Here is a 23,741-nt window from a genome sequence, read left to right as displayed (position 1 = left end):
AGAGAGGAAGGAGGCAGCTGGACTTTGTCCTCTTCAACAGCATCTGCTGAGTTTGGCAAAGCCATCAGCTATCAGCCATCTGAACAGCAGGCTCAGGGCAAACACCTGAGCTCCGTACACCCTGTCAGTCTCCCAAACACTGCTTCTCTTTCTGGCAATGGGACATCTCAGCTGCTGCAAAGCCTGGATATTTCTTCAACACATCAGCACTGATTTGATTGGCCTCAGCTTAAAACAGGCACTGGGAATTAGTGGTATGAAATCATGAAAACTGCATGCCCCTAAGGCAAGAGTCAAATGGATCTCATTGAATCATCTTCTCTGATTGCTTGTTTGTGTTCCTTTCTTCTGGCATTAGCCCTAAATAGTGGTCTGAGTTTCAAGTTATTTTTGTCCTCCTCATACACCATGGGAGATGCTTCTCGGAGAAGACTGCCAATTTGCAACCATGTCCCAACTGCAGGCAATGTCCGTGCTGTAGTCACTTTGCTTTCTGCTGAGAGCCTCTGGTTCTATCCAAATTGATGAAGACAGTGAACAGAGAAAGACCAAATCAAAGGCATGGATGAAAAGGAACAGAAAAAATGGAAAAGGACTGATACGATGTGCCTCTGCTAAAACACCCTCAGCTCCTAATAAGAACACTGGTCAAATGCCGAGCTGAGAAGCAAGAACTTCACTGCAACCCTCTCATAAGCTACTGCTCAGGCTACAGGGCTTTATCTAACTAAATGGTTTTCATTTCATATCATTTTCTCAGGTTCTGCTGGAAGGCTGCAATAAGCTTATTTATCAAAAATCTGTGACATCTCTGGGAGTAAAACAGTTACACTCCTACCATCCACGGAATGCACACATCCCCTCCTGCATCTTCACTGAACCACCAGAACATGGCTGTCTGGGCAGCTTGCTGAAGCCTTGGAGCCTAAGTCCCAGTCCAGCGAAAAAAGTTACAGCGGAGTTGCATAATATCCTGACAAACTGTTTATAATGGAAGCACTGGACTGATCATTAACTGTGAGATTACAAGTTCCTTTTTTTATTCTCATTTCTGTCCAAACACTGATGAATGGATGGCTTGGAGAAGTAAGGGAAGCTGGAATACAGTTGTGTTTTTCTGGGATTTTCATGTGTTTGTTTAATATAAAATCAAGATGTGGAAAAATGTCTCAGGTGAATCCAAAGAAATTGCCTGAGATTGTGTATTGTAATTTAAAAATCTATGTATTTTCAAACATGAAACAGGGGTGTTATGAGATAAATAACCTAAAGAAGACCAAAAAGAAATGGCTTATTTAGAGCATGGCTTGCTAGGGAAGGAATTTAGCATTACATTATGCTTTCATTAAAAAAAAACATTTCAAACCACAACAGCAGTTGCTAATATGGTTCATTTATCACATAAATGATGTCATCCACTGGGTTTTACAAACATCCTTCCAAGTATCAACAACATCTTCCCCTCAGACCCTGCGCCCACAGCCCAGCAAAGCCAGGCATTTTTAGCAGACTTCAAAGGAGTTCAGATCCACTGTGAGCACAGCACGACCTCCCCAGAGGGGTAACTGAGAGCTGGAGCAGGCTGTCCTTTCAGGGCAGGAGCTGTCGGAGCCCTTGGCACCTTGCTCCTTCCCTTCACAGCTCTTCACGCCTCCCTTGACTCCCACCAAGCAAATCCACCTACGCAGATCTGCCCTTTTCTTCTGCTCATCCCTCCCCATGGTCATGCTGGCTCTCTCCAGCTCTCACTCAACTCCCACATCCGCCCTGTCCCTCAGGGCCAGCACTGCAGCCTCAGTGGGCTTGCAGTCTCCAGGACCTCCTAGCTCTCAGCCATGGAGGCCAACTGGCACTGCTACATCACTGATACAAACACAACACCTCGACCATGCACAAGTCATGGGCAAGTGAAAATTCCCCATTTTTGGCTCTACAATGACTTGCTGAGAATCCAAGGGCAATTCACAAATGTGCAGGTGCTGCCATGACTTGCCTGAAGACTGTGTTTCATAGACAGAGAGATGTCATGCAGCACACACCAGACCTGGTCCCTTCCTCCTTACTTGCATTCAGGAATTTGCCCCCCATCTCAGCTGACTTCAAGTTCCCAGAAGGTTTTTCCTCTGTTAAACTGACTCTATCTTTGGACAAAATGGGACTTGGGAACTGGTGAGTTACAATGCAGTTCACACCCAGACCTTCCCCGAAGCTATATGGAGGAGACAAATAAAAGTCATAAGCTTTTCTCTTTACACCCCCTCTATTATATTCTCCAGTCATCCATTCCCTACATTTCTAAAAACAAATTGAAAAGACAAAAACCTTCAATTCCTGTGCTTAATTTGAAGGACAACAACCCCAGCTGCACACACACAGACTCCAACATGCACAGCTCCAGCTCCCACCTTTCCTGGTGCACACATGGTCCCGTCCAGCGGAGGCCCTTTCTTTGTTTTGCAGAAGTAGGGGTTCTCAGGATGGCTACACCACAGCTGCTTACAGGGATCAAACGTACGAAACTGAAACACAAAAAAAATCAGAGTGGGTGATGCTTTGATGGAGCTCTGACTTCAAACTCTGAGCAAAACTGTAGCGTGGGGCTCGATTTTCCTTACCCAGCTCTCAAGTGTCAGCTGTGCTCACTAATTCCTGAGGAACACTGTGAAATAAGTATGACTGAACATGCAAAAATCATCAGCGATTCTGAGGTGAGACCCTGCCTGCAGTCAATAGAATAACATTGGACAAAAACGGCTTGATACCAGTGACTAAAGGCAGATTGAACAAGGAGTAAACCAGTTCCCCTGCCCGATAAGGCACACACTGCCTTTTCTTACAGCTTGTCCAAATGGCATTGCTTCATTCAACAAACAGAACAAACAATACTTGAGTACCCATGGGAGAGGGATGCGAGCTGCTCCTCTCAGGAGGGCGCAAGATTGACCTCAGGCCCAATGAGTAACTCATCATTTCACCTACACTACAAGTGCTCGTAATGCAGAGAATGAGAGCCACCCACCACAAAATATAATAGACTATAATGTCTGGACGTGCTCTTGACTGTTCTGAACAAAGAATAGAAAGCCTCCCAGGCTCCAGAGAACAGATACAAGGAAAGACCCTGTTTGGCAGGGACATTCCTCCAAGGCAGCATCAGCGGGAATGTGTCAAAACACAAAACTGCAGCTGATGCTTAAGAGGTTTTCATCCATTATCTGGAGACACTGCTCGGCACACATAATCCTACAGATGGGAATGAAAGCAGCAATGTTCTGCATTACGTTAGCAGCTGCCACACCAGCTGAAAACACGTCGTTCCATATAATATTTGTGTCCTGCTTGAGGATCCGGAGGTGGGAGGCACAGCCCTGCTGCAGAGGCTGAGGCACTGCAAATTGCACCAGTCTTGCCTAGCTTATATAAATTTGGGCTGTCTCTTGTTTTCCCAGTGCAACAAGAGCCAACCATAGCATCAAGAGCCCTTGCAAGTTGTTCTCTTTGCTGTCACGCTTATTTTCACATGCTAGACATTAAAACGCATCATGCTTTCCACAAAACCAGAACATAAAAGCTTTCTGCCCTGTGTTAACACTATGAGATGTGACACCAAATCCATCTCCTTCTCATCAGGGTGGGAGTTTATAACAAAATAACTAGCTGGCAGCAATAGGAGGCTCCACAATACAGCAAGCTTGCTTGCTTCTAGTCTAGAACTGTTCATGAAACTACAGCATGGCCATTTCTCTAAGTTCAGTTTTTTGAAGAAAGCACAGAGGTTCTTAAAATAACATATTTGTCAACATTAAGCTGTTATTTCTCGCTCACAACCAAGTGGGCACATCATCCTTCCTCGTGGGCTTCACTGTGCTGTCCCTATACAGGACATTTCAGAGACATTTACAACACTCCTGGATGAGAAAGAGCAGAGACTGAACGTAAGTACTCACAGCTGTGCACATCATGTAGCCCAAACCAAAATCAAAACGGCACTGCTCATTCATGGAGTAGTGAATTCCTGGCAGCTGTGGAAGGGAAGGCCAGTCATGTTCGAAGGGATCATCGCGCAGACAATCATAGGAACTGCAACAGGCAAAAATTACAGTAACAGATGGGGCTGTGAGACTCACAGAGTGTTTGTGGTTTCGGTGCCTTCTCGATCCAAACAAAATAGAGCCTACTATTCCTCAGACTCTGGTCACGAAGAGCAGCTAATATCGCAATTATGCTCACGTAAACTTTAGCGTGATGTATCCACCTCTAACATATTCTGTGTTGGTTTTTTGTTTTGGTGGTGTTGTTTTTTTGGGGGTGAGGGGAAAGGAAGGTTGGGAAGGGGAAATCTTTGGAAATCTGGAAATCTTTCCATTGTAACTTCCACACAGCTTGCAAGTAAATTCCTGTTGGTTCCCAGGTTGCCTATGGAAAAGGAACCAAAGGAAGAATCCACACAAGACCAAGAATATAACAATATTCAGTTACTTTTCCATTTGTGGAATTCCTTTCTACCTGCAACTGCATTTAGAGTGCAGCTTTAGAAGCAGAAGCCAGGGTAATCACCCAGGAGCAGTGCTGAGCTTGCCATACTCCTGTCCCCTGCTGAGAAGCAGTGACCCATCTATAAGCACCAGTACTTTCCAGCCCACATTAAATGCTCAGGATTATTCCCTCTCTCTGTTTCTCCTGATACCTCTCAGCCCCATCCATAACCTGCCAAGTTCCCTTTCCGTGTGATGAATAAGGGAGATTTCCCCATAGGACAAACTAGGACCACGTCTGACTGAGGTGCGTAGAAAACAGAGGAGAATAGCACAGAATGGTTAACTGTATAATCACTGCTTCATTCACAAGCCAACACCATAGGCAGTATCTCTGAATTGTCCCCAAGTTATCTAACAGACATGAGGACACCATACCCAGCTCTATTCTGGCTATCATTCAGGCTGCCCTCAAGATACCAATAGCTGAAAGCAGAGTGCTGAGGTTAGATTTACTTCAAAACAAATCACGGTGTTATAAGATATTCTAAAATAGCTGTATTTAAAAGAATGCAAAGCAGCCATCTAAGCCAGATGATTTTCATTTAACTGATAATGCTCTAAAGGATCTTGCTAATTAAACAATCACACATCTCTCACAATATTTCCTATCCTTACTGCCATATCTAAGGTACATAAAATAATAAAAACATTGACAAAAAGACTGACTTCTGCTTATTTTGTTGATTTTGCTGCCTTCTTTTCAACTTATTTTCAGTTCTTGCTGTGTATCCTAGAGTTTCACTGCATTTTTCCTATACACCTTGTACATAACAATAAGGGGGAGATCCATTCTATAAGAGCTAAAACAGGATCATAAATGTCAGAGTTTGTCAGGGAACCTGAGTGCAGCTCTAATGCAGGAAGGACTCATTCTAAAGAGAAGGCAAGGGAAATACAGGAGCTGTTAAAAAAAATGGAGCATTTAAGATATTTAAACGAAAAGACACCACTGAAAAATTAATTCCAGAATCATGTTCTTTCTTTAGAGATCTATTAGGTCCAGAAGACCTCTAAGAACTTATAAAGGGCAGAATTCCATTTTTTTAAAGAGCACCATCTCATCATTGACAGTCATCATAAGCAATCAACAGCTCTTGAAGCCAAATCTGGTATCTGTAAGATAGCACAGGCATTCCTGCAGCAAAAGCAAAAGCCTACGTGAGGGAAGAAGGAAAGTCAGCAAGGAGGTGAGTACCAGTGTCTCCCACACACTATCAACAGTCTGGAAATGAATACAGAAGTAAACTAAATGAACTGAAATCAAACTCATTGACAATTTGCTTTATTATTTGCAATCCACGAGAGCCATCTGGTTCCCAGTAGGCTGGGGGTGGCTTTCTTTGCTTTATTCAACCCCATTCGAGTAAGTAATGAAAGAATAAAGCACAAACGCTGCACGAATGCTAAAAGCAAAATTGCTCTTAGAGGTTTCCTAATCAAAGCTGAGAGGCAGCTGAACAGCTACTCACTGGAGGTATCGATTCAGCTCCTGCTGGCTGCAGCGGGACCAGTGGAAGCGGTGGAAGGCAGCTTGCACAAGGGGGGCCATGATGCTCCCCAGGCGGACCTCGTCCCCACATCTGTTTCCTTGGCCATCATGCTCCATGCCTAAACTGCCCCGGCACAGGAGAGAGCAAGCACAGTCACACTGCAGACAAACTCCAAGTGACCAAACATTTTTGTACCCCAAATGTTGCCATGGGTGATCACAGTCACACTGTTATACCCCACGTCCCAGGTACTGGCTCTTAAGATACTTTCATGGGATTAACTCAACATCCACTTTTGAAATAGACTGAAAATCCCATCTTTGGACTTCTGTGTGTGCATACGTTTCTGAATAACTATGGCTAAATGAATCCATTTCTGGATTAAGGATCTGGTCTCCTCTCCAGCAGAATAAATGAAATTTACTCATACTCCTTTCTGGAGGCATTTGGAAATTCCTTGATTTGAATTAACCTGCAATTGTAGCCAAGTGGGGGGATAAAAATCCACACTGAAAGCTAGTTACACCAGCTGCTGCTACTGCCCACTGTAGCAGTTCCACACTGTGGATCTTGGATTGTGTTTTTCTGTGCATGCTGTTTGATTAACATGGGCACTGTGTATGTTACCAAAGTCAAATGAGCAGATCAGGGCTTAATGCAATTTCAGGGATCACAAACTATCTCCAGTGATCTCTCTTCTAGAGCTCAGTGTACACTCTTTACAATCCTAACTCAAAAATTCTGGAACCCAACACCAGATAGGCATCAATTCTATGCTCCTGTCTAATTTAGATACATTTGCAGTGAGATTCAATGAACTTTGGTGATTTTTTCATTTAAAGCCCTCCATAATTTCTAATAAAACAGACAGAACAGGACCTGAAGGCCTTCTTAGGGAAAATATAATAGATTAAGACTGTTCAGAAAAGGCCTTCTGGGAAGTGTTGTTCTTCTTGAGAGAAAATGGGCAGTCAGTGGGTGTCCTCTGCAAACAGAGAAACTGAAATGCTCTGGGAGAGACCAAATCAAGTCACATCAATAAAATGATTATGTTCTTATATTTTTATATAGTTGCAATTTCAGTGCTTAGCATTTTTTTTTTCCTTTGCAGTATTTTCTCCTTCACCAGCAGTACCATATCAGATGTGCTGATTTAATATGGAAGAATCACGTATTCCATTAACTTAAAAAATTCATATTTCATCCCAATGAGTATTTTACATTTTCACCAGGAGACTATAAAGCATCATTCAATCTAGCTTCACAGCAGTCCTGGGAGGTATTTTGGTATTAGTTCCTTTTTCCATTTGAAAAACACCTGAATATAAAACTTCAGATCATAAATAAAATCTTGACAGAGCTGAGATCTGAAGCGAGAGCTAATGACATGTGGACATGGACATGATTTCTTCACATGAACTTCATTGTCCCAGTGTCACAGCTATCTCTCAGCATCAAAGACATAGGATGAAACACGGGATGTCCAGGGCTCTACTCACACATGTCCAGTTTCATGAGCCACCACAAATGCAGATGAAAAACCATCTTCATGATTGAGAGTACAGCTTCGAACAGGATGGCACATTCCTGTGACTGGAGCATAGCCTGTGAGAAACACCACGTTTCAGAAAAGGAATAAGTATGGAAAAGTGACGTGAAACTCCAGGAAAACAGTCTTCCCCTTTGCAACATGAATTACAGGTAACTGGTCCTCTCATAGATAAAAAGAGACCTCTGTCCCCAGACATTTAATAACGTGCTCTCTCATCCATGAAACAGATGAGATCACACTGTTAACCAACTGAAACTATATTCCTAGCTCAGTCAGAAGGTTGTTATCACATCCTGGACCATTCTGCATTTGCCTTCTCTGAGTACACAAGGCAACAGAGGAAAGGGATACCACACAGTGCTGTGCAGCTCCTGAGCTCGGTGCACTTCCAGCACCCAGGAACACACGAGCAAAGCCCCCGCCCTATGCTGACAGCAGATCTGACCAATTCAAAATGAACAGGAGATTTATCCCCTCCAGTGAACAAACCTGATCTCACAAAGAGGCAGAACCTGAAGGAAAGGAAAAAGTGCACAACACTTGGTCCTGCTGTTCCAGACTTCTTGGTGACAGCATTTCTTGGCAATCTTTACTGCAACAACTTTTTAAACACAAAATCTATTCCTTATCTTTGGGCATTTTCAGGATTGTTTACATAGGGATCTCAATTGCTTGCCTTCAGCTAGAGCAAAGAAATGATCCCATAAGTAATCCCATCAGTTAGGATGCAATGCATGAAACAGTTACAACTGAAAACGGTCATGTGCAGAGCGTTTGGGGAAAGAAATTGTTGACCAAAGCTAAGCAAAATTTGAACTGCACAATTAGCTTTGCACAGTGATAAACGCAAATGTTGCTCAGAAGTTTTGCCATTTACCAAACAAAACCTGACACACGTCTTACCCTGCATGCCAGATGGACCAAAATCCTGCCTCGTGAGGAAGATAGCGTGGTCATGATATTCTGCATGCCCGGTGTCTGGCTTCTGTTGCAAGTAGGCCCAACGACACACGTTCTCCAGGCTTTGAGAAGGGTTCCCAATCTCTATCAGACTCATGGACTGAGCGTGCCCAGAAGAAAAGACAGTAGCAGTTATTTACTGAGCGAGGGTGATTCTTTCCCAGCCTACTTAAGCACTAGAACAAATTTTCCACTTCCACTAGAACTCTTAAGAAAGAGATTATTATGCTTTACGAACAAATTTTACTGAGACAAGAAAGTAAGAAAATAGTTAACATTCACAGGTAGATCGAATATGATTTCTGTGGCATACCCATAAAGTGTAAGACACAATTAGAGAAAAAAAAGCAACAGGTATTTTCAATATTGTATTGTGCAATGCACATTAAAATCTCTATGCCATCCCAGCACCAGCTGACACCATCACTTCAAGCCTGGAGATATTGTTTCCAACCTAACACTACAGGATCCCTATGGGATCTGCAGTGGTGCCAGGCCCGCAGAGCCTAGCCCAGTGCAGGGAGGGCAGAGCCCAACAGCCATAGCAAGGGCAGACTGCAAGCACCCAGCCCTGGCTCATCAGCCTCCTTTGCCACGCACTCAAGACTTCTGAACACCACTGGATGCTCTACTGAGAATAAACACTAATTGTACTTTGTCCAGCTGTACTTGAGTCATAACTTGGAGAAACAGATGTTCCCAAAGACTGTATTTTAAAACACTTTCTCTTTAACCCATTCTGTATTTCACAATCATTCAGAAAGAAGACTCTGTCTTCCCAATGTGGTACACCTTTATTCTGCCTGTAAGCCACACATTACATCACTGTTGTGTTGTCATGACTTGGCTGATTTGAACAAGCTGATGTGTGCTAAGTGGGTGCAAAGGACAGTTCCCTCTAATGAGAAAGAAAAAGGTGCTTTAAAATCCAGCTACTGCATTTACCTTATTTTTTTTCCCCAATAGTACTTAAAAATTTCCAGCTAACTCTTGTTAATACTGTGCATTAAGTCTCAAAAAAGCACATTATATGTGGGATGTTATAAAATATATGACTAATTGACCCACTCCAGGCCTTCCAGGACTTGTAAGAACTACATATGCAAACCCTGGCTTTTCATTTACAAAAATTATATTACCATGACAACATCGTAATCATAACACAAACCACTACAATTTAGACACTGTACTGTACTGTAAGCATTTCTAATTCCCAGATAGATAGTTCACAGCAGAAATAGCCAGGGCCAAAAATAAGAGAGAAGTAACATAGTTCCTGTTTAAATACAGATGTGTTTGACATGTCCTCTAATTGAGCGCACGATGGAGCATGCAGAGTATTGACTGCATGAAAAAGAAAATCCTCAAAGGGTTGTGGAAGAACAACTGGAGTTGATAAAAGAAAAGCCTGCCAAACTGAGGCCTGATTTTGGCAAAAATGGGATATTACAACTCTGTAACGTTCAGAAAAACAAATTAATAAACCAAATAGAAGTACAGTTTGGAATCTGACACCACTTTGGAATGAAAAGGTTGTAACACAACCCCAGGCTGGATCATGCTTCTTCCAGCCATAATTCCCTTGGAAACAGAATAATAATCATGCTGAAATGGTGAGAGAGTAACGACGCCTTTACTGCATCTTCATGTGTTTATTAGAACAGACATGAACAAACCTTGAGTGACTAACACAAGGAAAGTCCTGGCTCTTCAAGCAGAAATCCTATTCAGCTAAACTAAGCGTGACCGTCAGCGAGGTCCTGGGCAGCATGTATCAGTGGTTCAAGAGCAAGTAACTATCTACAACATCTCCACCTTCATCTCCCTTCTGCAAAGCTTCAGAAGAAAAACCTGTCCCATAAAGAAGTCCAGTGAGAAATCTTCTACAAGGTTCAAAAAGCAAAGAACATTGTAACCTGAAGCTGAAAAAATTTAAGCCGTGAGTATGATTGAAAAATCGTTTACAAAGTGCACTGTAATTCTTTGTCTCACAATGATCTCTTTCTATACCTTCTACAAAACGAAAGTAATTTCATTTTATGACTGATCAGAAAATAAACAAAAAGTATCAATTATCAACATGTGCTTTGGTTGAGGCCATCTCAGTATTTGCAAAGCCATCTCTGCGTGATCAGCAAACAAGCAAGGAGTATGAAAAAGGCAGTAATTTTTAAATAACCACTTCACAGTTTTCTCCTGTCTTGAGTCATCCCCTCCCTACCTCCTCAACTGCAACCTTTGCCAATGAATCCCAGTACAAAAGCAAAATTGTGGTGTGAATTAACAGCAGGACTTCTTGAGCCCTCTTCTGATGAAGACAGTCTGCCAGAGATCAGATCAGCCTGCTGCAGCAGCCCCCATGGTTTGGGCATTGCGTTGGCTTTTGGCGTGAGTTGACAACAGCTTTCTTTGCATACAGAAGCCCATTCTGGAGAGCAAAATCACTGCCTTAGGCCAAGAGAATCTCAATGCCTATTTACAACAACAGCTTTTAGAGCATCTCTCCAAGCAAATGAAAGGAGAAGTGACTGGCTAACATTGAGAATTGTGCCTTTTTTGTTGTTGTTGCAACTGACACACCAGGCAAACTGAAGGAAAACCCTCTGCCATAAAAAGGGAAACAGAACATGCAGTTCTGTAAATGTATTGCAGCTGACAGCCCAACTTCTTCTCCAATGACACGATTTTAAATCAGAAATGTGGCAGGTATAAAATTGACTTGTTTACTTTAAGCTACGAAATGAGACATCCATTAGGAAATCCATTCTTATAGATGCCTATGTGCTACTGGTATGAACAGCAAGCCTCCTACATCAGTAGGAGGGCTGCCAGAGACTAAGAGGAGAAACTCAGTTATACCTGCTGTACAAAAAGTATTCAAGATCAATGAGCATTCATATCATTTCTTCACTAATCTTCCATCTTTCTTCACAGTAATATAGATACCTAAAAAGAAATCCACTCGGTTGCTAGCAAATTTTCACCTGAATTTCCACTTTCTGCAATTTGTCAAAGACTTCCAAATGAGAATGCCTTCAGCAGTACTAATAGTAACCTTGGCACAGTGCTGGGATCTTCCTGTGCTCATGAATTCTCAAATAAACAACAGTTCGCTATTATTTTATCCAACACTAGCAACTGATGGCAATGGCTAAGCAGAATGTCAGTGTTTTTAGTTGAAGCTCCCAGCTCCGTCTTGAGTCACGTTTCATTTGGAATTGGTGTGATCACAGAGTAGGAAATATTGTATGGGTGAGAAAATGCTGATTTAGGATCCGATTAATCCCTACTGTGTTTTGCACAGACCTGGTTCAGGTTTAAGGCCCATGGAAGCCATGCCTTCTCCTGATGGCAGATGACAGGCTGCCTATGGAGGATACTTACAGGACCCAAGCATAGTTCGGTACTTCCCTCAGATAACCTCCAATTGCCCAGTGGTTTTTGATTCAGAGATTTCCTGAGACAGATGTGGCTTCACAATAAATTTTTATTCTCTCTTGCTCAGTAACCCTGACTCCAAAGATAAGTGCTGCTGTCCTGCAAGAAAGGTGTGTAGGAAACCATGGGATGAGGCACAGCTAACAAGGGCAGATGCAGTATGTTTTGGAAGGGTGCCGTCTGGGAATTTACTCTTGCAGAAATATGAGATAACACTTGATAATACATTCTCTCTGAAATCAGTGGGCAGCTTTCATCAAACTTAGAAAATCCCAACCCCTTATTAAATGGACAAAGTGAGGGGAAAAGAGCAAAAGAGATGAACAGTGTGCAGCAATAAGGATTGCAATTAAAGCAAAATTCCCTCTCTGTCATGCAGCAAACAGTCTGGGGGCAGCAGGCTGGCTGTGCAGAGGAGGTGGAGGTGTTACTGTTGGCCTGCAATGGACCTGCACTGCCAGGAACACGTGAGCCCACAGCTGGCTGAGGAGCAGGCTTGGCCAGGAAGGACCTCTTTCCAAAGAGGACAGCAGGCCTGTGGAGAGCATTACTCAGCTGATCAGCAGGAAGGCTGCCAGTGGAAAGAGAAACTTTCCTTCTCACTGCAAGAAAAGCAAAAGATCTGTGGGCACTTCAGAGAGCTGCTGGTGGAAACAGATGGATGTTTGCTCCCTTGGCTGGGAGCGCCATGTGGGGAGACACCATGGAGGGCTGTGAGGACAGCCTGCCCAGAGAGACAGCTGGGATCCTTGCTCTCAAAAACCCAGCATCTGCTGATGCCTTCCAGTTGCCTTCTTTTCTGATTCTGGATTCACATCTTTTCTGCTCCCCTTCCTTTTTAGAGAAATTCGGCAGAAAATAACCACAAATAGAAGAGGAATGAGTTGCAACAACTATTAGTACAAGAGTCAAAGGAGGGCAATAAGAAATGATTCTAAGGTCATTGCTACATAGATACAGGTTTCTTTGAGCCTTCTAAGCTATTCACTCTGTCTTTCAGGGAGTTATCAGTGTGATGTTCAATTCTCTGTTATTAAGACACTGAAGAACAAGTCAATCAGTACTGCAAAGCCCTGCAAGTACTTTTGAAAGGAATTTGGAAACTGAGAAAGACATCAAATAATTCTTTGAGAATTTCAAATACAAGGTTTTCGTAGAAGAAAACTTCAAATTTAGTCTATATTCAACCCAAACTTTCCAGAGCCTTCAGTTTGCCAGTATGTGTAAAAAACACACTGGTACCACCAATACAGTGGCAGCTTTCATTAACCAAGTGCCTTATTTACCTGCCATCTGCAATAGCTGAGTACAGCTTTGCAGCAGTGTAGATGAGTGAGTGCTTACTAACAGGGTCAGAAGGACCGGTCAGAAGCTTGCTGGAAAAGCACCTTCCCCTGCTCGTCCATTAGGTGGTGCTCCAAGAGAACCAACGGGGAGGGCTCTGCAGCTCCTCAGCAGCTCCAGGAGCAGAGATACGCTTGCACTTATCAGACTCCAAGCTATGGCAGAAAAGTTGGAGCGTTCCTGGGAGACAAAGTATGACTTTCCCTTCTTGAACGTGTAACATCTCTGCAAAACACACCACTTACATTCCTTCTACTTGGCACTTCTATTGTTCATTGTACACTGGATTAAATCTTTTATATTCTTCTCTTACCCTGAACAAGACAAGCAAAAAATAAATAAAAAGAATTATCTCGTGTCCATGGTAACCAAACTAACAAAAATAGCTCATTCAGCAAACTGTCATTTTGCATTCAAAGGATTTGTAAAGCTTTCTTATGGCAGCAGTTTGTAAACATTTTTCAGTCTCTAATTTTGAATAAATACAAGCAGAACAGGAATACAAAGCACTATTTATGCTATCAGCCAACTTTACACTCTTCAAGGTTCCAACAGATCACTGTAGGAAATTATTAGCTATGTGTCTAGTATCTAAATAAGGCAATCCATCAATTCCCACAGATAAAATTAAGAGGGGAAGTATTTTCACTCATCTTCACCCCTGAACTAATAAAAACAATGCAAAAATAAGAACAGCAGCTAAACTTGTAAATAACATGGAAGTTCTTGCGTCGCCACTAAGCCTGTGCAGAATCAGTCACTGGAGAAGGCCAGAGACTGGGACAAGAACTTCATCTTCTTCCTAGTTTGTAGACAACATTGCAAGATCAATGCTTGATTCCTGCTGACACTGCCAGGTGTTCCATAATTTACATAATAAATACCATTCATAAGCAAGAAAACACACATAAATGGGTTATCATTCTCAACCAGCAAACATCCATCAGTTCTTAAAACTCTTTCTAAGAATTTTCTGCGCTCCCAGGCTCAGCTGTTCTGTGACTACAGTTAATAAAACTGGTGCCTTGCTGGGCACAACTCTCAGCTCTCAGGCTGAGCCTTCACCCCTTCCAAGGACAAGCAGGGAGGAGGGGAGCTCTGAGCCTTTCCAGCCCAGGTCACTGAAGAATGTGAGGTCAAACACCTGAGTTAAGTTAGAGAGCTGGCTTGTCCTTCCATCCCAGCTGCACCACCTGTGCTACCCTGTGGGAAAGAGAGAAAAGCCTGGCTCAGGCTGGACTGATGCTTTCCAGCCAGGCTGAACCAAGAGCATCTTGCCCTCTCACACTGAGCACAGCCCCATAAAGGTCAGATGGCAGAGAAAACACCTTTTTGTGAAAAGATAGTCCCATGAAGATGAAGGCAGCAGGAGTTCTGAGTTATCTAAACACACAATTGAAAAACCCTTCTCAGTTAACTGTCCTGCCCTGTGAGATGGCAGGAAGCCAGCTCATGTGATGCTCCTACTGACTCATCACCTTAAAACCATTTGGTTCTTTTCCCTCCCCTCATCTTTCTGAAAGTCTCTCTGCCCTGGTGGTCAGGTTCCTCTTCAATCTGATGACATTCACATGGCCAACAACCACTGTTCTGGGGCCAACACGGATCCGAAGCTAACACAGATCCTTCTCCCAGGTTTCCAGCTCAGCTGAGCACAGAGCAGCACTCCCCAGCCTGTCCCAGGCCGTGCAGGTATGCATCCCAGTGACCAGAGTCATGCATGCTGCTCCACAGGAAAGCTCAGAGGTGTCCTGCACAGCCACGTCCAGATTTCCCAAGAAATAACTCTCATAACTCCTCAGGTAGCTGCATTTATTGAAATTCATGCAGTTCCTGTGAAAGTCTTAATGACTTTTTTTTCCAGTAATAACTGGCTTAATCACTCCCTTTGCAGCGAACGCATGCTATTCTCTGCTGCTGTCTAAGGGTGGTTCATCTACACACAAAGTCACCATTGTGGATGGACAGAGCGTGGGGCTGGAGCCAGGAATTTATGAGCTCTTATCCCCAGACTGCCAGTGACCTTCCGTGTGGCCTCCAGAATAATGCTGAGCGCCTTTGTTATTTTAGCTGTAAAGTGGGAAAAATAATCTTTATTCATCCACCTCAAAGAGGTGATGAGAGGATTTTAGGCAGTGTTCAGGGTTTAAAAGCTTCAAAACAAGTTTTATAATAGCCAGTCAGAGCTTCCAAGTCCATTCTCAGCTCATCTCTTGCCACCTCCTTCGCACTCGGTGATGGTGGTTCTTTGGCTATTTCCCTGCATGCTGTAGAGCTCACAGGGCTACAGAACTGTTACAGTCAAAATAGATGTTAATGGAAGACTTTGCTAAAACACTGAATAATATTCTTCTCAAGTGATTCTGCGTTTTCCAAACTTTGGAACTGATCTACCTACTACTGAAGTCAAAAAGGAATAAACAAGCCAGCTCTTCTTTTTCCCTTTTGAAGAAAAATGCACGGCATGTGCTCTGTTTACTGATTTGCAGCATCCCTGCCATCGTCTCAGGAGGTCAATATAAAAATGCAGAGAAGTGCACAGCAGCACCCAGATCTACACAGGTACAGAGCAGGATGCAAAACCTGCCCCAGTGCCCCTGCATGTCATTCTGTGCCAATGGTCTCAACCTGCCACAGCTTCAGCCTTTGTCCAGAAGTGACAGCATACACAGAAGTATACTACAGTAAAATGGTGTCAGATCTTTTGAACTTGCCCATGGAGTAATTTGAACGTGTTGTCACCAGAGAACACCTATTTTTTCACCTTACCAAGGCAATTAATGCTCTTAATAAAATTACTGAAACTTTCGAATGTACAGCTCTGTTAGGTTGAAAATATTAAGAAGTATGCTTGAAGGAATGGAGTACCTCCTAGCAAGAGCCACAGAAAAGCTGGTTGCTATGCAACTCAAGTATTGTCCACATTATTCTTATCAAAAGATGACATTGTATAAAATAATATAATCATCTTCTTCTTCTTAAAAAAAAAAAAAAAAAAAAAACACAAAACCATACACAAAAAACCCAACCACAGTACAGTAAAAGGCTGCTTAAGGGTTGAGAATTGGCAATAGCTCAGAGTGCTGTCAGAAATCTGACACTGATGGTACATACTTCATCAGTTACAGAACCATAATGTAATTATTATGATTATTTAAATGGCACCCTTGATAATATATATAAATTGCCTTCAATAAAGTGAGTGAATCTGAAGATATCTGCTACACACTTGGAAAATAAATGCTTATTCAAGCAAGACTGGGATAATATTTTCATCTTGCAAAGCCAAGCAGGCTGCTTTATGCACTGGCTTAACTTGTCCACACACCATTCCTTTTACTGTGTACGTTGAATATATACTTCAGAAAAATGTTAATGCTTGCGTGTTTTAGCAGGCTAATAAAATATTGAGGGCTTTGTTCTAATTACTCAAGAACAGGTTCTGAAAATAAGAACTATCCCAACTTTTCCCTCTGAGCAAGAGAAATTTTCTTCATGGTTATTTGGGTTAACTTATTTGGAACTGTGTTCTGCTGAATCTTACAGGGCAACTAAAACATGGTCTGCTATGGATTATGGGTTTAGAACCCATTAATGACAATCCATAAGCAGATCATACAGTGCCACCTGCAGCTTTTCAGTGATGTGTCCAAAGGCCCACCAGGAAAGGAGGTGTCCATGCTCCACCAACTCCACTCTGTGAAGCAGATTAATGTCAGATAATAACTTTTAAATAATCAATTGGCAATGTTTTATTTCTGATCTTCCATCAGAAAATGCAGCAGAAGCTGAGTTCACACCACTACCAATGCAGAATGATCGAGCTCAAGACGGGCAGGCATAGCAACTATGAAATACTTATGAAATTAGGACAGCAAAGAAGTGACCAGTCCATGTGGTGACTCCACGTGTTTCAACCACTGCTGCAATGAGATACTTTTGAGAATGATTGGTCGAGCTGCAATCCCTCCAATTGCTGTCATTAGTGTCAATAATCAGACACCACAAATTTTCGATCACAAAACAGAAAATGCGACCTCTTTTACCTTCGATTTTAGGACATACAGCTGACCCAAAACACTTACTGACATTGCTGTGTGTCTCTGCAAGAAGAGCAGAGATGGGTTGGTTTAGAACGTTTAGTTGAGCAGGGTAAGAGGTGACTGTCAAAGGAGCTTCACCACCGACACTCAGCCGGATTTGACTTTCAGCTTCTTGCATGAATATACATGGAATCTTCCAGCCCCCACGTTTATTACATGAGCATGCAAATACCAGCAACCCCGTCACAGAAAAAGCCAATAGATTTTAATGCTCTCCTTCGAGCAGCCGGATGTGCAGTCCTTAAACAAAAAGTTTATCAATGTACTTCAAACATCCTCTTCCAGCTACCGTGGAGGCTGATGTTGATTTAGTCTACATAAGTCATCAGTACTGAGCAGATTAAAACTTTTGGAGCCAAGTAGCATTTCATTTCTCTTTAAGTGAGTTTTGCCTGTGGAGCAATCCCTCCCTTAGAAACGGCAAGAAAACACTTGGAATTCTTGACTACAGACTCAATCTGCAGAGCTCTTGCCTTGTGGCCCCTATCTCTTAACTTTAAACACATGTAGTCCAACCAACCCATTTTAAGCACAAGGTGAAGTGAGTTCTTGGAATGCTCATCGTGCAGAACTGATCCAGCATGTGTTCACTGATACTTACATACTGCTCCACCACAAAACTTCACATTTCTCTAAGGAACCAAGATGCTCATAACATCCCGTGGATCATTTCAAACAAGTCTAAAAAGACAGACTGTCAGAGCTAAGTAGCAAGTTAAAATGACACAGGGAAAACACAGAACAAATAGTGGTTATTTTCCTAGTGTGAAGTTCAAATTGTAAGGAAATACCCATAAAGATAAATGTTCTTTGCATTCGTACATGATGAATCAAGTTCAGAGATCTCAACCTCCTCCATTTAACACAACCTCTCCTTACCTTGCCATAGCTCAGCAGGATTATTCTCACCAGGACTACGTTGATGTGAGCACCCAGGGATTCATCATGGTAAATTTCATTAACCTGCAAAAGAGGTCAGAGCTTCAGCCACAGTGCTGGCAACAGGTAACAGACAGCAAATGCTAAAGCAGCACCTTTGCTATGCTGTCATTAAGACAAAGATCATTTGTGATTATACATAAAATGGGCAACATTCCACTGATGCTAGAAGGAATTTTTTTATTTTCTAGCTTCTGAATAGGCCATAATTCATTTTAAATCATTTAAAAACAACATAACATTAGAGTCTTCATGCTAGTAGGAATTTAATCGCCAACCTAAACAGACTTATACATATGAGCAGTACATCATGGTGGATTCCATGACCAAGCTCCTGCCTCTGATGGAGAGCCCCCAGTCGCTGCCCTGCCCTACCTGAGCACACGGGCTGAACACAAACCAGAGGAGCTCCATTCTGAGATCACTCATGGGAATGGGGCTCCGGAGCAGAGGGGCAGACCCTGGGGCTGCCTCTGTCCCGAAAGAGATGTGCTAGATCTGCACCCTGTAACTCCTCCATCTGGGACTCATCAAGTGGCATTCTGACAAGAGGATACACCTCCCCCCAAAGGCCTGGTCGGCCACATGGACTGACTGCATTGCATGTCACAACCAATCAGCATTAAACTTTGCAAGCAGAATGAAAGCTAAAAAACACTGGCAAACAAAAAACTCTTTTTTCTTTGTTCTTTTTTTTTAACAAGACAGCTTTGTAACCAAATGGACACAGTGATACAAATCACCCTATAAACACTGAAAAGAGAATGGTAAATATTTACAGTGCAAAATGAAAGGGGGATGAATAAAGATGACTTAGGAAACACTGCCACAAGTGAGCTAGGCTAATATCAGCTGTTAAAGGGGCTGATCTGGATACTCCACGATGAATGGATGCATGAGACCAGGCCATTCATTGGCACCAGTGCGCTCTGCCAAACAGCAGGGGTTTGGCTTCACAAATCAGAAGAGACAGATGAGATACTGCCTGCAGGGCAAGCCTCTTCTTGGGAAGGATTGCACCAAACTGGTCTGCTCCATGGATAGAAACAAATCTCATTTCCTCCTAAAACACAGATTCCTTACTGCAGTCTAATAAGTAATGTTCAGGGTAACTTTCATTAGAAACATAACAATAAATTATGTACTGTTTCTTCAATCAGCTCTACTTCCAATGGCTCATCCTTCATCTGTAAAAACAATTAAAGCTGAATACACCAGCGTTGATTTTAGTAAGCAATCTCAATTGACATTTTGAAGTGGATTTAAATTCATTTTATCAGTATTTTTAGTATAAGAGCCTGATGTTATGCCTGGTAAGAGGCCAGATTTCACATCCTGAGCATCCCACAGTAATGGCTGTGAGCAGCAGCCCACCCTGACCTGCTGATCTGCTTTGTAAACAGTGGCTCTGGAAATTACATCACATGTTTGTGCATATAAATACTACTTCAAAAGACTAACTCTATATTCCTGTATCTAAAGATTACTAACTTTGAGAACCATTACTGAACACAGATTGTAAAGACGTGAGATACAAACATGCCTTCCGCATTACAAACATGCTTTCACCCAGGAAAAAGACCCTCACACGTTGTCAAGGGGGGCAGGGATATTAATTTGCCCCATTCTTTGTGTACAGGGAAGACAGCGCACACATCCGTGACGCGAGGCTGCAATATGCTGCAAATTACCTATACGTGAAATGAGTACTGAACAAGAACTCCTCTGTAGAAGACAGTAAGCACGGCATGTAAATAAGAATTTAATTAGTTCATAACGCATAATCCAAATTGCTGCAGACCACTCTCTCATTAACTTCCAGAATTTAACCTAAGCCTCTTCTAACAATGGCTGAGTAACAGAACAACCGTATCACTGTTGGGTGCCAAAATGAAACTTGGCATGAAAATGTTGATGGAACAGAATTGAAACACTGTTTGACTGTTCATGCAAATGACATCTAACAAACAAACTGTGAATGAACAGAAAAGCACAAGCACTGTAAAAAAGCTGCTCAGTTCTCTTGGGATAGTGGATTTTCTGCAGGACAGTGGGTCAATTCAAAACTCTGGCTCTTGGTTTCATTAAAGAGGATGAATCCAACCCCTCCTCACCCAGAGCTGAATGGAACCTCTGCTCCTTTCTCAAAGCTGCACCGTGACTTTCCCAGCAGCGTCTCACTGCACACAGATAATACACTGAAACAGATGCTTTACCTTTTTTTTCAGTATGACCTAAATTGCACCTATTTGTTTCAGGAAGTTATTAAAGAAATGAGATCCAAGTGACTGAGCGCTGCGCTCTCACGCACTGACAGGGGCCTCCACAAACCTGTGCTCAGTTTCTCCAAGATGCCACCTCCCAGCCCCACAAGAGAGCAGCGTGAAGCAAACACAGCCCATTATGTGGGGCACAAAGCAGCCCAGCACCCTGCGGGCACTGAGCTCCTGTCCAATGCAGGAAGCACTGGGCACTGAAGTGCTTCTTCAGATAACAGACATGGAATAGGTTTGGACATCTATGTAATAAACACAGACAGGTGTAAAAATGGTTACACAATACTTCTGCTCTATTCCTATGTATTTCTGCAGGGCATCCTGATTTATACCTACCAAAAATCCGAATAGATCTCTTGCCCTTAGATCAATAAGAGTCACAGGCTAAAACTGTGCTGCTGCACAGGGAAAGGAGAATGCACAAAGCTCATCACAAAATGACAGCCCCTGGACAGAAGCACAGATTTTTGCACTAAATCCCGTTAGATGTCCACAGTGATTCAGCATTTACAGAGGGCGATGCAGAATGTTGGGCAAAGCTGAAAGAATTCAAAGCACAGTGAAACACTGTAAAGAGACTTTCACAAAACTATTGTAGTTCACAAGCTATTTTGAGATAATTTTGTATCATGGTTTATTTTGGTGGGATATCTCAAACAAAGCAAAATATGCATTTCTATTTCTGCTTCTGTTTAGAAACCAGGTTGGCACAGATTGGTGCTGCTTAAGAAAACAAGCACTCAATTTATTATTTTTCCTTCTGTCCCTCTCTGCTCATTTTATGTCTTCTGCCCTAAGCAAGTTTGAAGCCAACAGAGTAAGTAAAAAACTTTCTTCTGTAAAAAACTTCTTCTGTTTCAAAAACACTGAAACAGAAAAAACATGAAAAAACACAAAACCCAACAACTCAAGTAAAGCTAAACTTTTGTGAGATGCACAAGGCTTCATTAAAGAAGCTCTGCAAGTTTATATTATTCAACAAAATGGGACCCGATACTATAAGGGAATTTTAAAATTGTTCTGATGCAAATAGTACCAAACAGCTGCAGCTCTGCTGGTCCTGATGCAGCGCAGGTTACCTGCAGCTGGTAGGATTTGTAGGGGAAATCCAGAGGCTCCCCAAGTCTCTAATTAAGTAGATATGCAGTAAGAGAATTGCGATCTGCATATTTTGGCAAGTCATCAGCAAACTCATTCATGCGGTTTGAGGGAGTTCTCCTCCCTGCAGAGTTTATCAGGGATCTCGGTCCCACTGAACCATGAACCATCTCAGATGAGCTGGTCCCCAGGCACGTCGCTGTGGCCCCATGCAACATCACTCGCTCGGGTGAGCACTGCGGCCTCGGGCTCACAAGCATCAGCACCAACAGCCATCAGATAGCTTCAGCCTCCCGCTGCCATCAGCCTCTGAGGGATACGGCCCAGCTGCAGCAGCCAACAGAGCCACATCTGGCCATTTGCAGAGGGCACCATACGAGACGCAGCTCACTCATCCAGCTTTCCAGTCACCGTACACTTGCTCACTCAACCCAATCAGATGGCCATTGGACGGCCCTTACATCCTTGTGTGAGCACAGTTGCAGAGATATCCCATGGCTACGTGCCGCGGGGCAGAGCAGGACCATGTGTGTGGGACAGCACAGCTCCTGGCAAGCCATCGCTAGAGCCCAGCCCGAGTTGCAGCTCATTCATCAGATCTTAATTATCTGCAGCAAAGCCTCAGTGCCTGGTGGGCATCCAGCGATTGTCTGTCTCTGTAAGGGATGGCTGGTTTGAATTACAGGCGAGGAACCAGAAATGTCATGGTGGATACTGAGCACAAATGTTTGTAATCTGACCTCTCCCAAAAGCACTCTCCTCCCGCTTTATTTTTATGCGTTCTCATTTCAAACACCACTATCCTCTTTGGTTTTCATCACCTCCTTTGTGTTTTTGAAGTTCCCAAAGTAACATTTTTAACATTCCCAAAGCTTCATCTTAATCCCACAGGAATAACATTACACCAACTCCTCTGGTGGATAAACTATGGTCACATAGAAAGCCAGCAGGCAAAATACGGGGCTCTCAGTTTCCCTTTTCAGGCATTTCCTCACTTCCTCAAAGAGGAACTTTTTTTTTTCTCCTGAAAATCGTTGAGTATCCCAGGGAAAAAGGAACAGTGAAAGCACACAACACATATACAACCTAAAGGTCAAACTGTGCCCTCAGATTTGGAAAAATACAATTCAGCTCAAAAACAGAGGCAACAGGGAGTTTGAGGAGTGCCTGGCAATGTGCACTACGAAACAGAGATCAGCATCTGTTGTTCTGTATCTGAATCTGTGTCCGAGTCCTGATTTACCTTCACTGGTGTGAGAGTGAGGAGATGGTACCAAGTCCAAGTTTGCTGCCTCTAATCAAAATGAAAAACATTCCCCAGAGCAGATGTGTTGGCAAGACTCAAGGTAGCTTTGTGTTGTGGGCCTCTATCTCGTGTTTGACTGTAAGACTGGTTTTAGAAAGGTCATAGACTCTGTTTTCTGACTGTACAACAAATTTATTTTTCTCAGTTCCTCCCTTAAGCTCTTGGAACTCCTCATTATTTGCCCACAAACCACTGCTCTGGGAAGTTTCTCCAAATGCTGTAAATTACATTTATGCCAAAAGACTCAGTATTTGAGTTCTGTCTCAAGATCATTCTAATAAAATCAAATCCAGTATCATAAAATAATTAAGCAGATTAATGTATTATTTTACTACGAGGCACACGGGTATGGCGTCAAAGCAATAAGTGCAGTGAACTATTTAAATAGCTTGGTTACAGAAAGCACCCAACATTTGCAAGCTGATCCTAATTATCCATGCTCCGTCACACAGACCACACTGCCGCATCTCAAAGTCCTCGGCTGCAACCTTTATGGCTAAAGCTCATGTTGGTACTTGCACTAAAGGAAAATCTATCTTTGAACAGTAATTATCCTCTACTGCCAGAATATCACCAAAATCTGAGTGCTAGACATAGCACAGAACATCAAAACAGCAAGGGATAGTCCAGTTAATTATGATGAGAAATGCTCACCTAATTGGCAATAGAAATAACCCCCTATGGAAATGAATAGATT

At 42.7% G+C, this 23,741-nt stretch overlaps 1 protein-coding gene across 1 annotated transcript in view; it reads right to left on the bottom strand.

Annotated features, from left to right (window-relative positions):
• ADAMTS2 (ADAM metallopeptidase with thrombospondin type 1 motif 2) overlaps positions 1-23,741 on the bottom strand; it is a 168,454-nt gene that overhangs the window by 25,957 nt on the left and 118,756 nt on the right. The window contains exons 5-10 of the mRNA XM_052689458.1: positions 18,305-18,388; positions 8,484-8,640; positions 7,528-7,633; positions 6,008-6,151; positions 3,948-4,080; positions 2,406-2,519 (exon numbers count right to left, since the gene is read on the bottom strand). Of these exons, the coding sequence (XP_052545418.1) occupies positions 2,406-2,519; positions 3,948-4,080; positions 6,008-6,151; positions 7,528-7,633; positions 8,484-8,640; positions 18,305-18,388 (738 nt within the window). The remainder of the gene's footprint in view (positions 1-2,405; positions 2,520-3,947; positions 4,081-6,007; positions 6,152-7,527; positions 7,634-8,483; positions 8,641-18,304; positions 18,389-23,741) is intronic.

Source organism: Tympanuchus pallidicinctus, unplaced genomic scaffold (assembly GCF_026119805.1).
Source record: "Tympanuchus pallidicinctus isolate F22 unplaced genomic scaffold, pur_lepc_1.0 scaffold25, whole genome shotgun sequence".
NCBI lineage: Eukaryota > Metazoa > Chordata > Aves > Galliformes > Phasianidae > Tympanuchus > Tympanuchus pallidicinctus.
The sequence above is the reverse complement of the archived record's forward strand: the minus strand, read 5'-3'. Positions and strand labels throughout refer to the sequence as shown.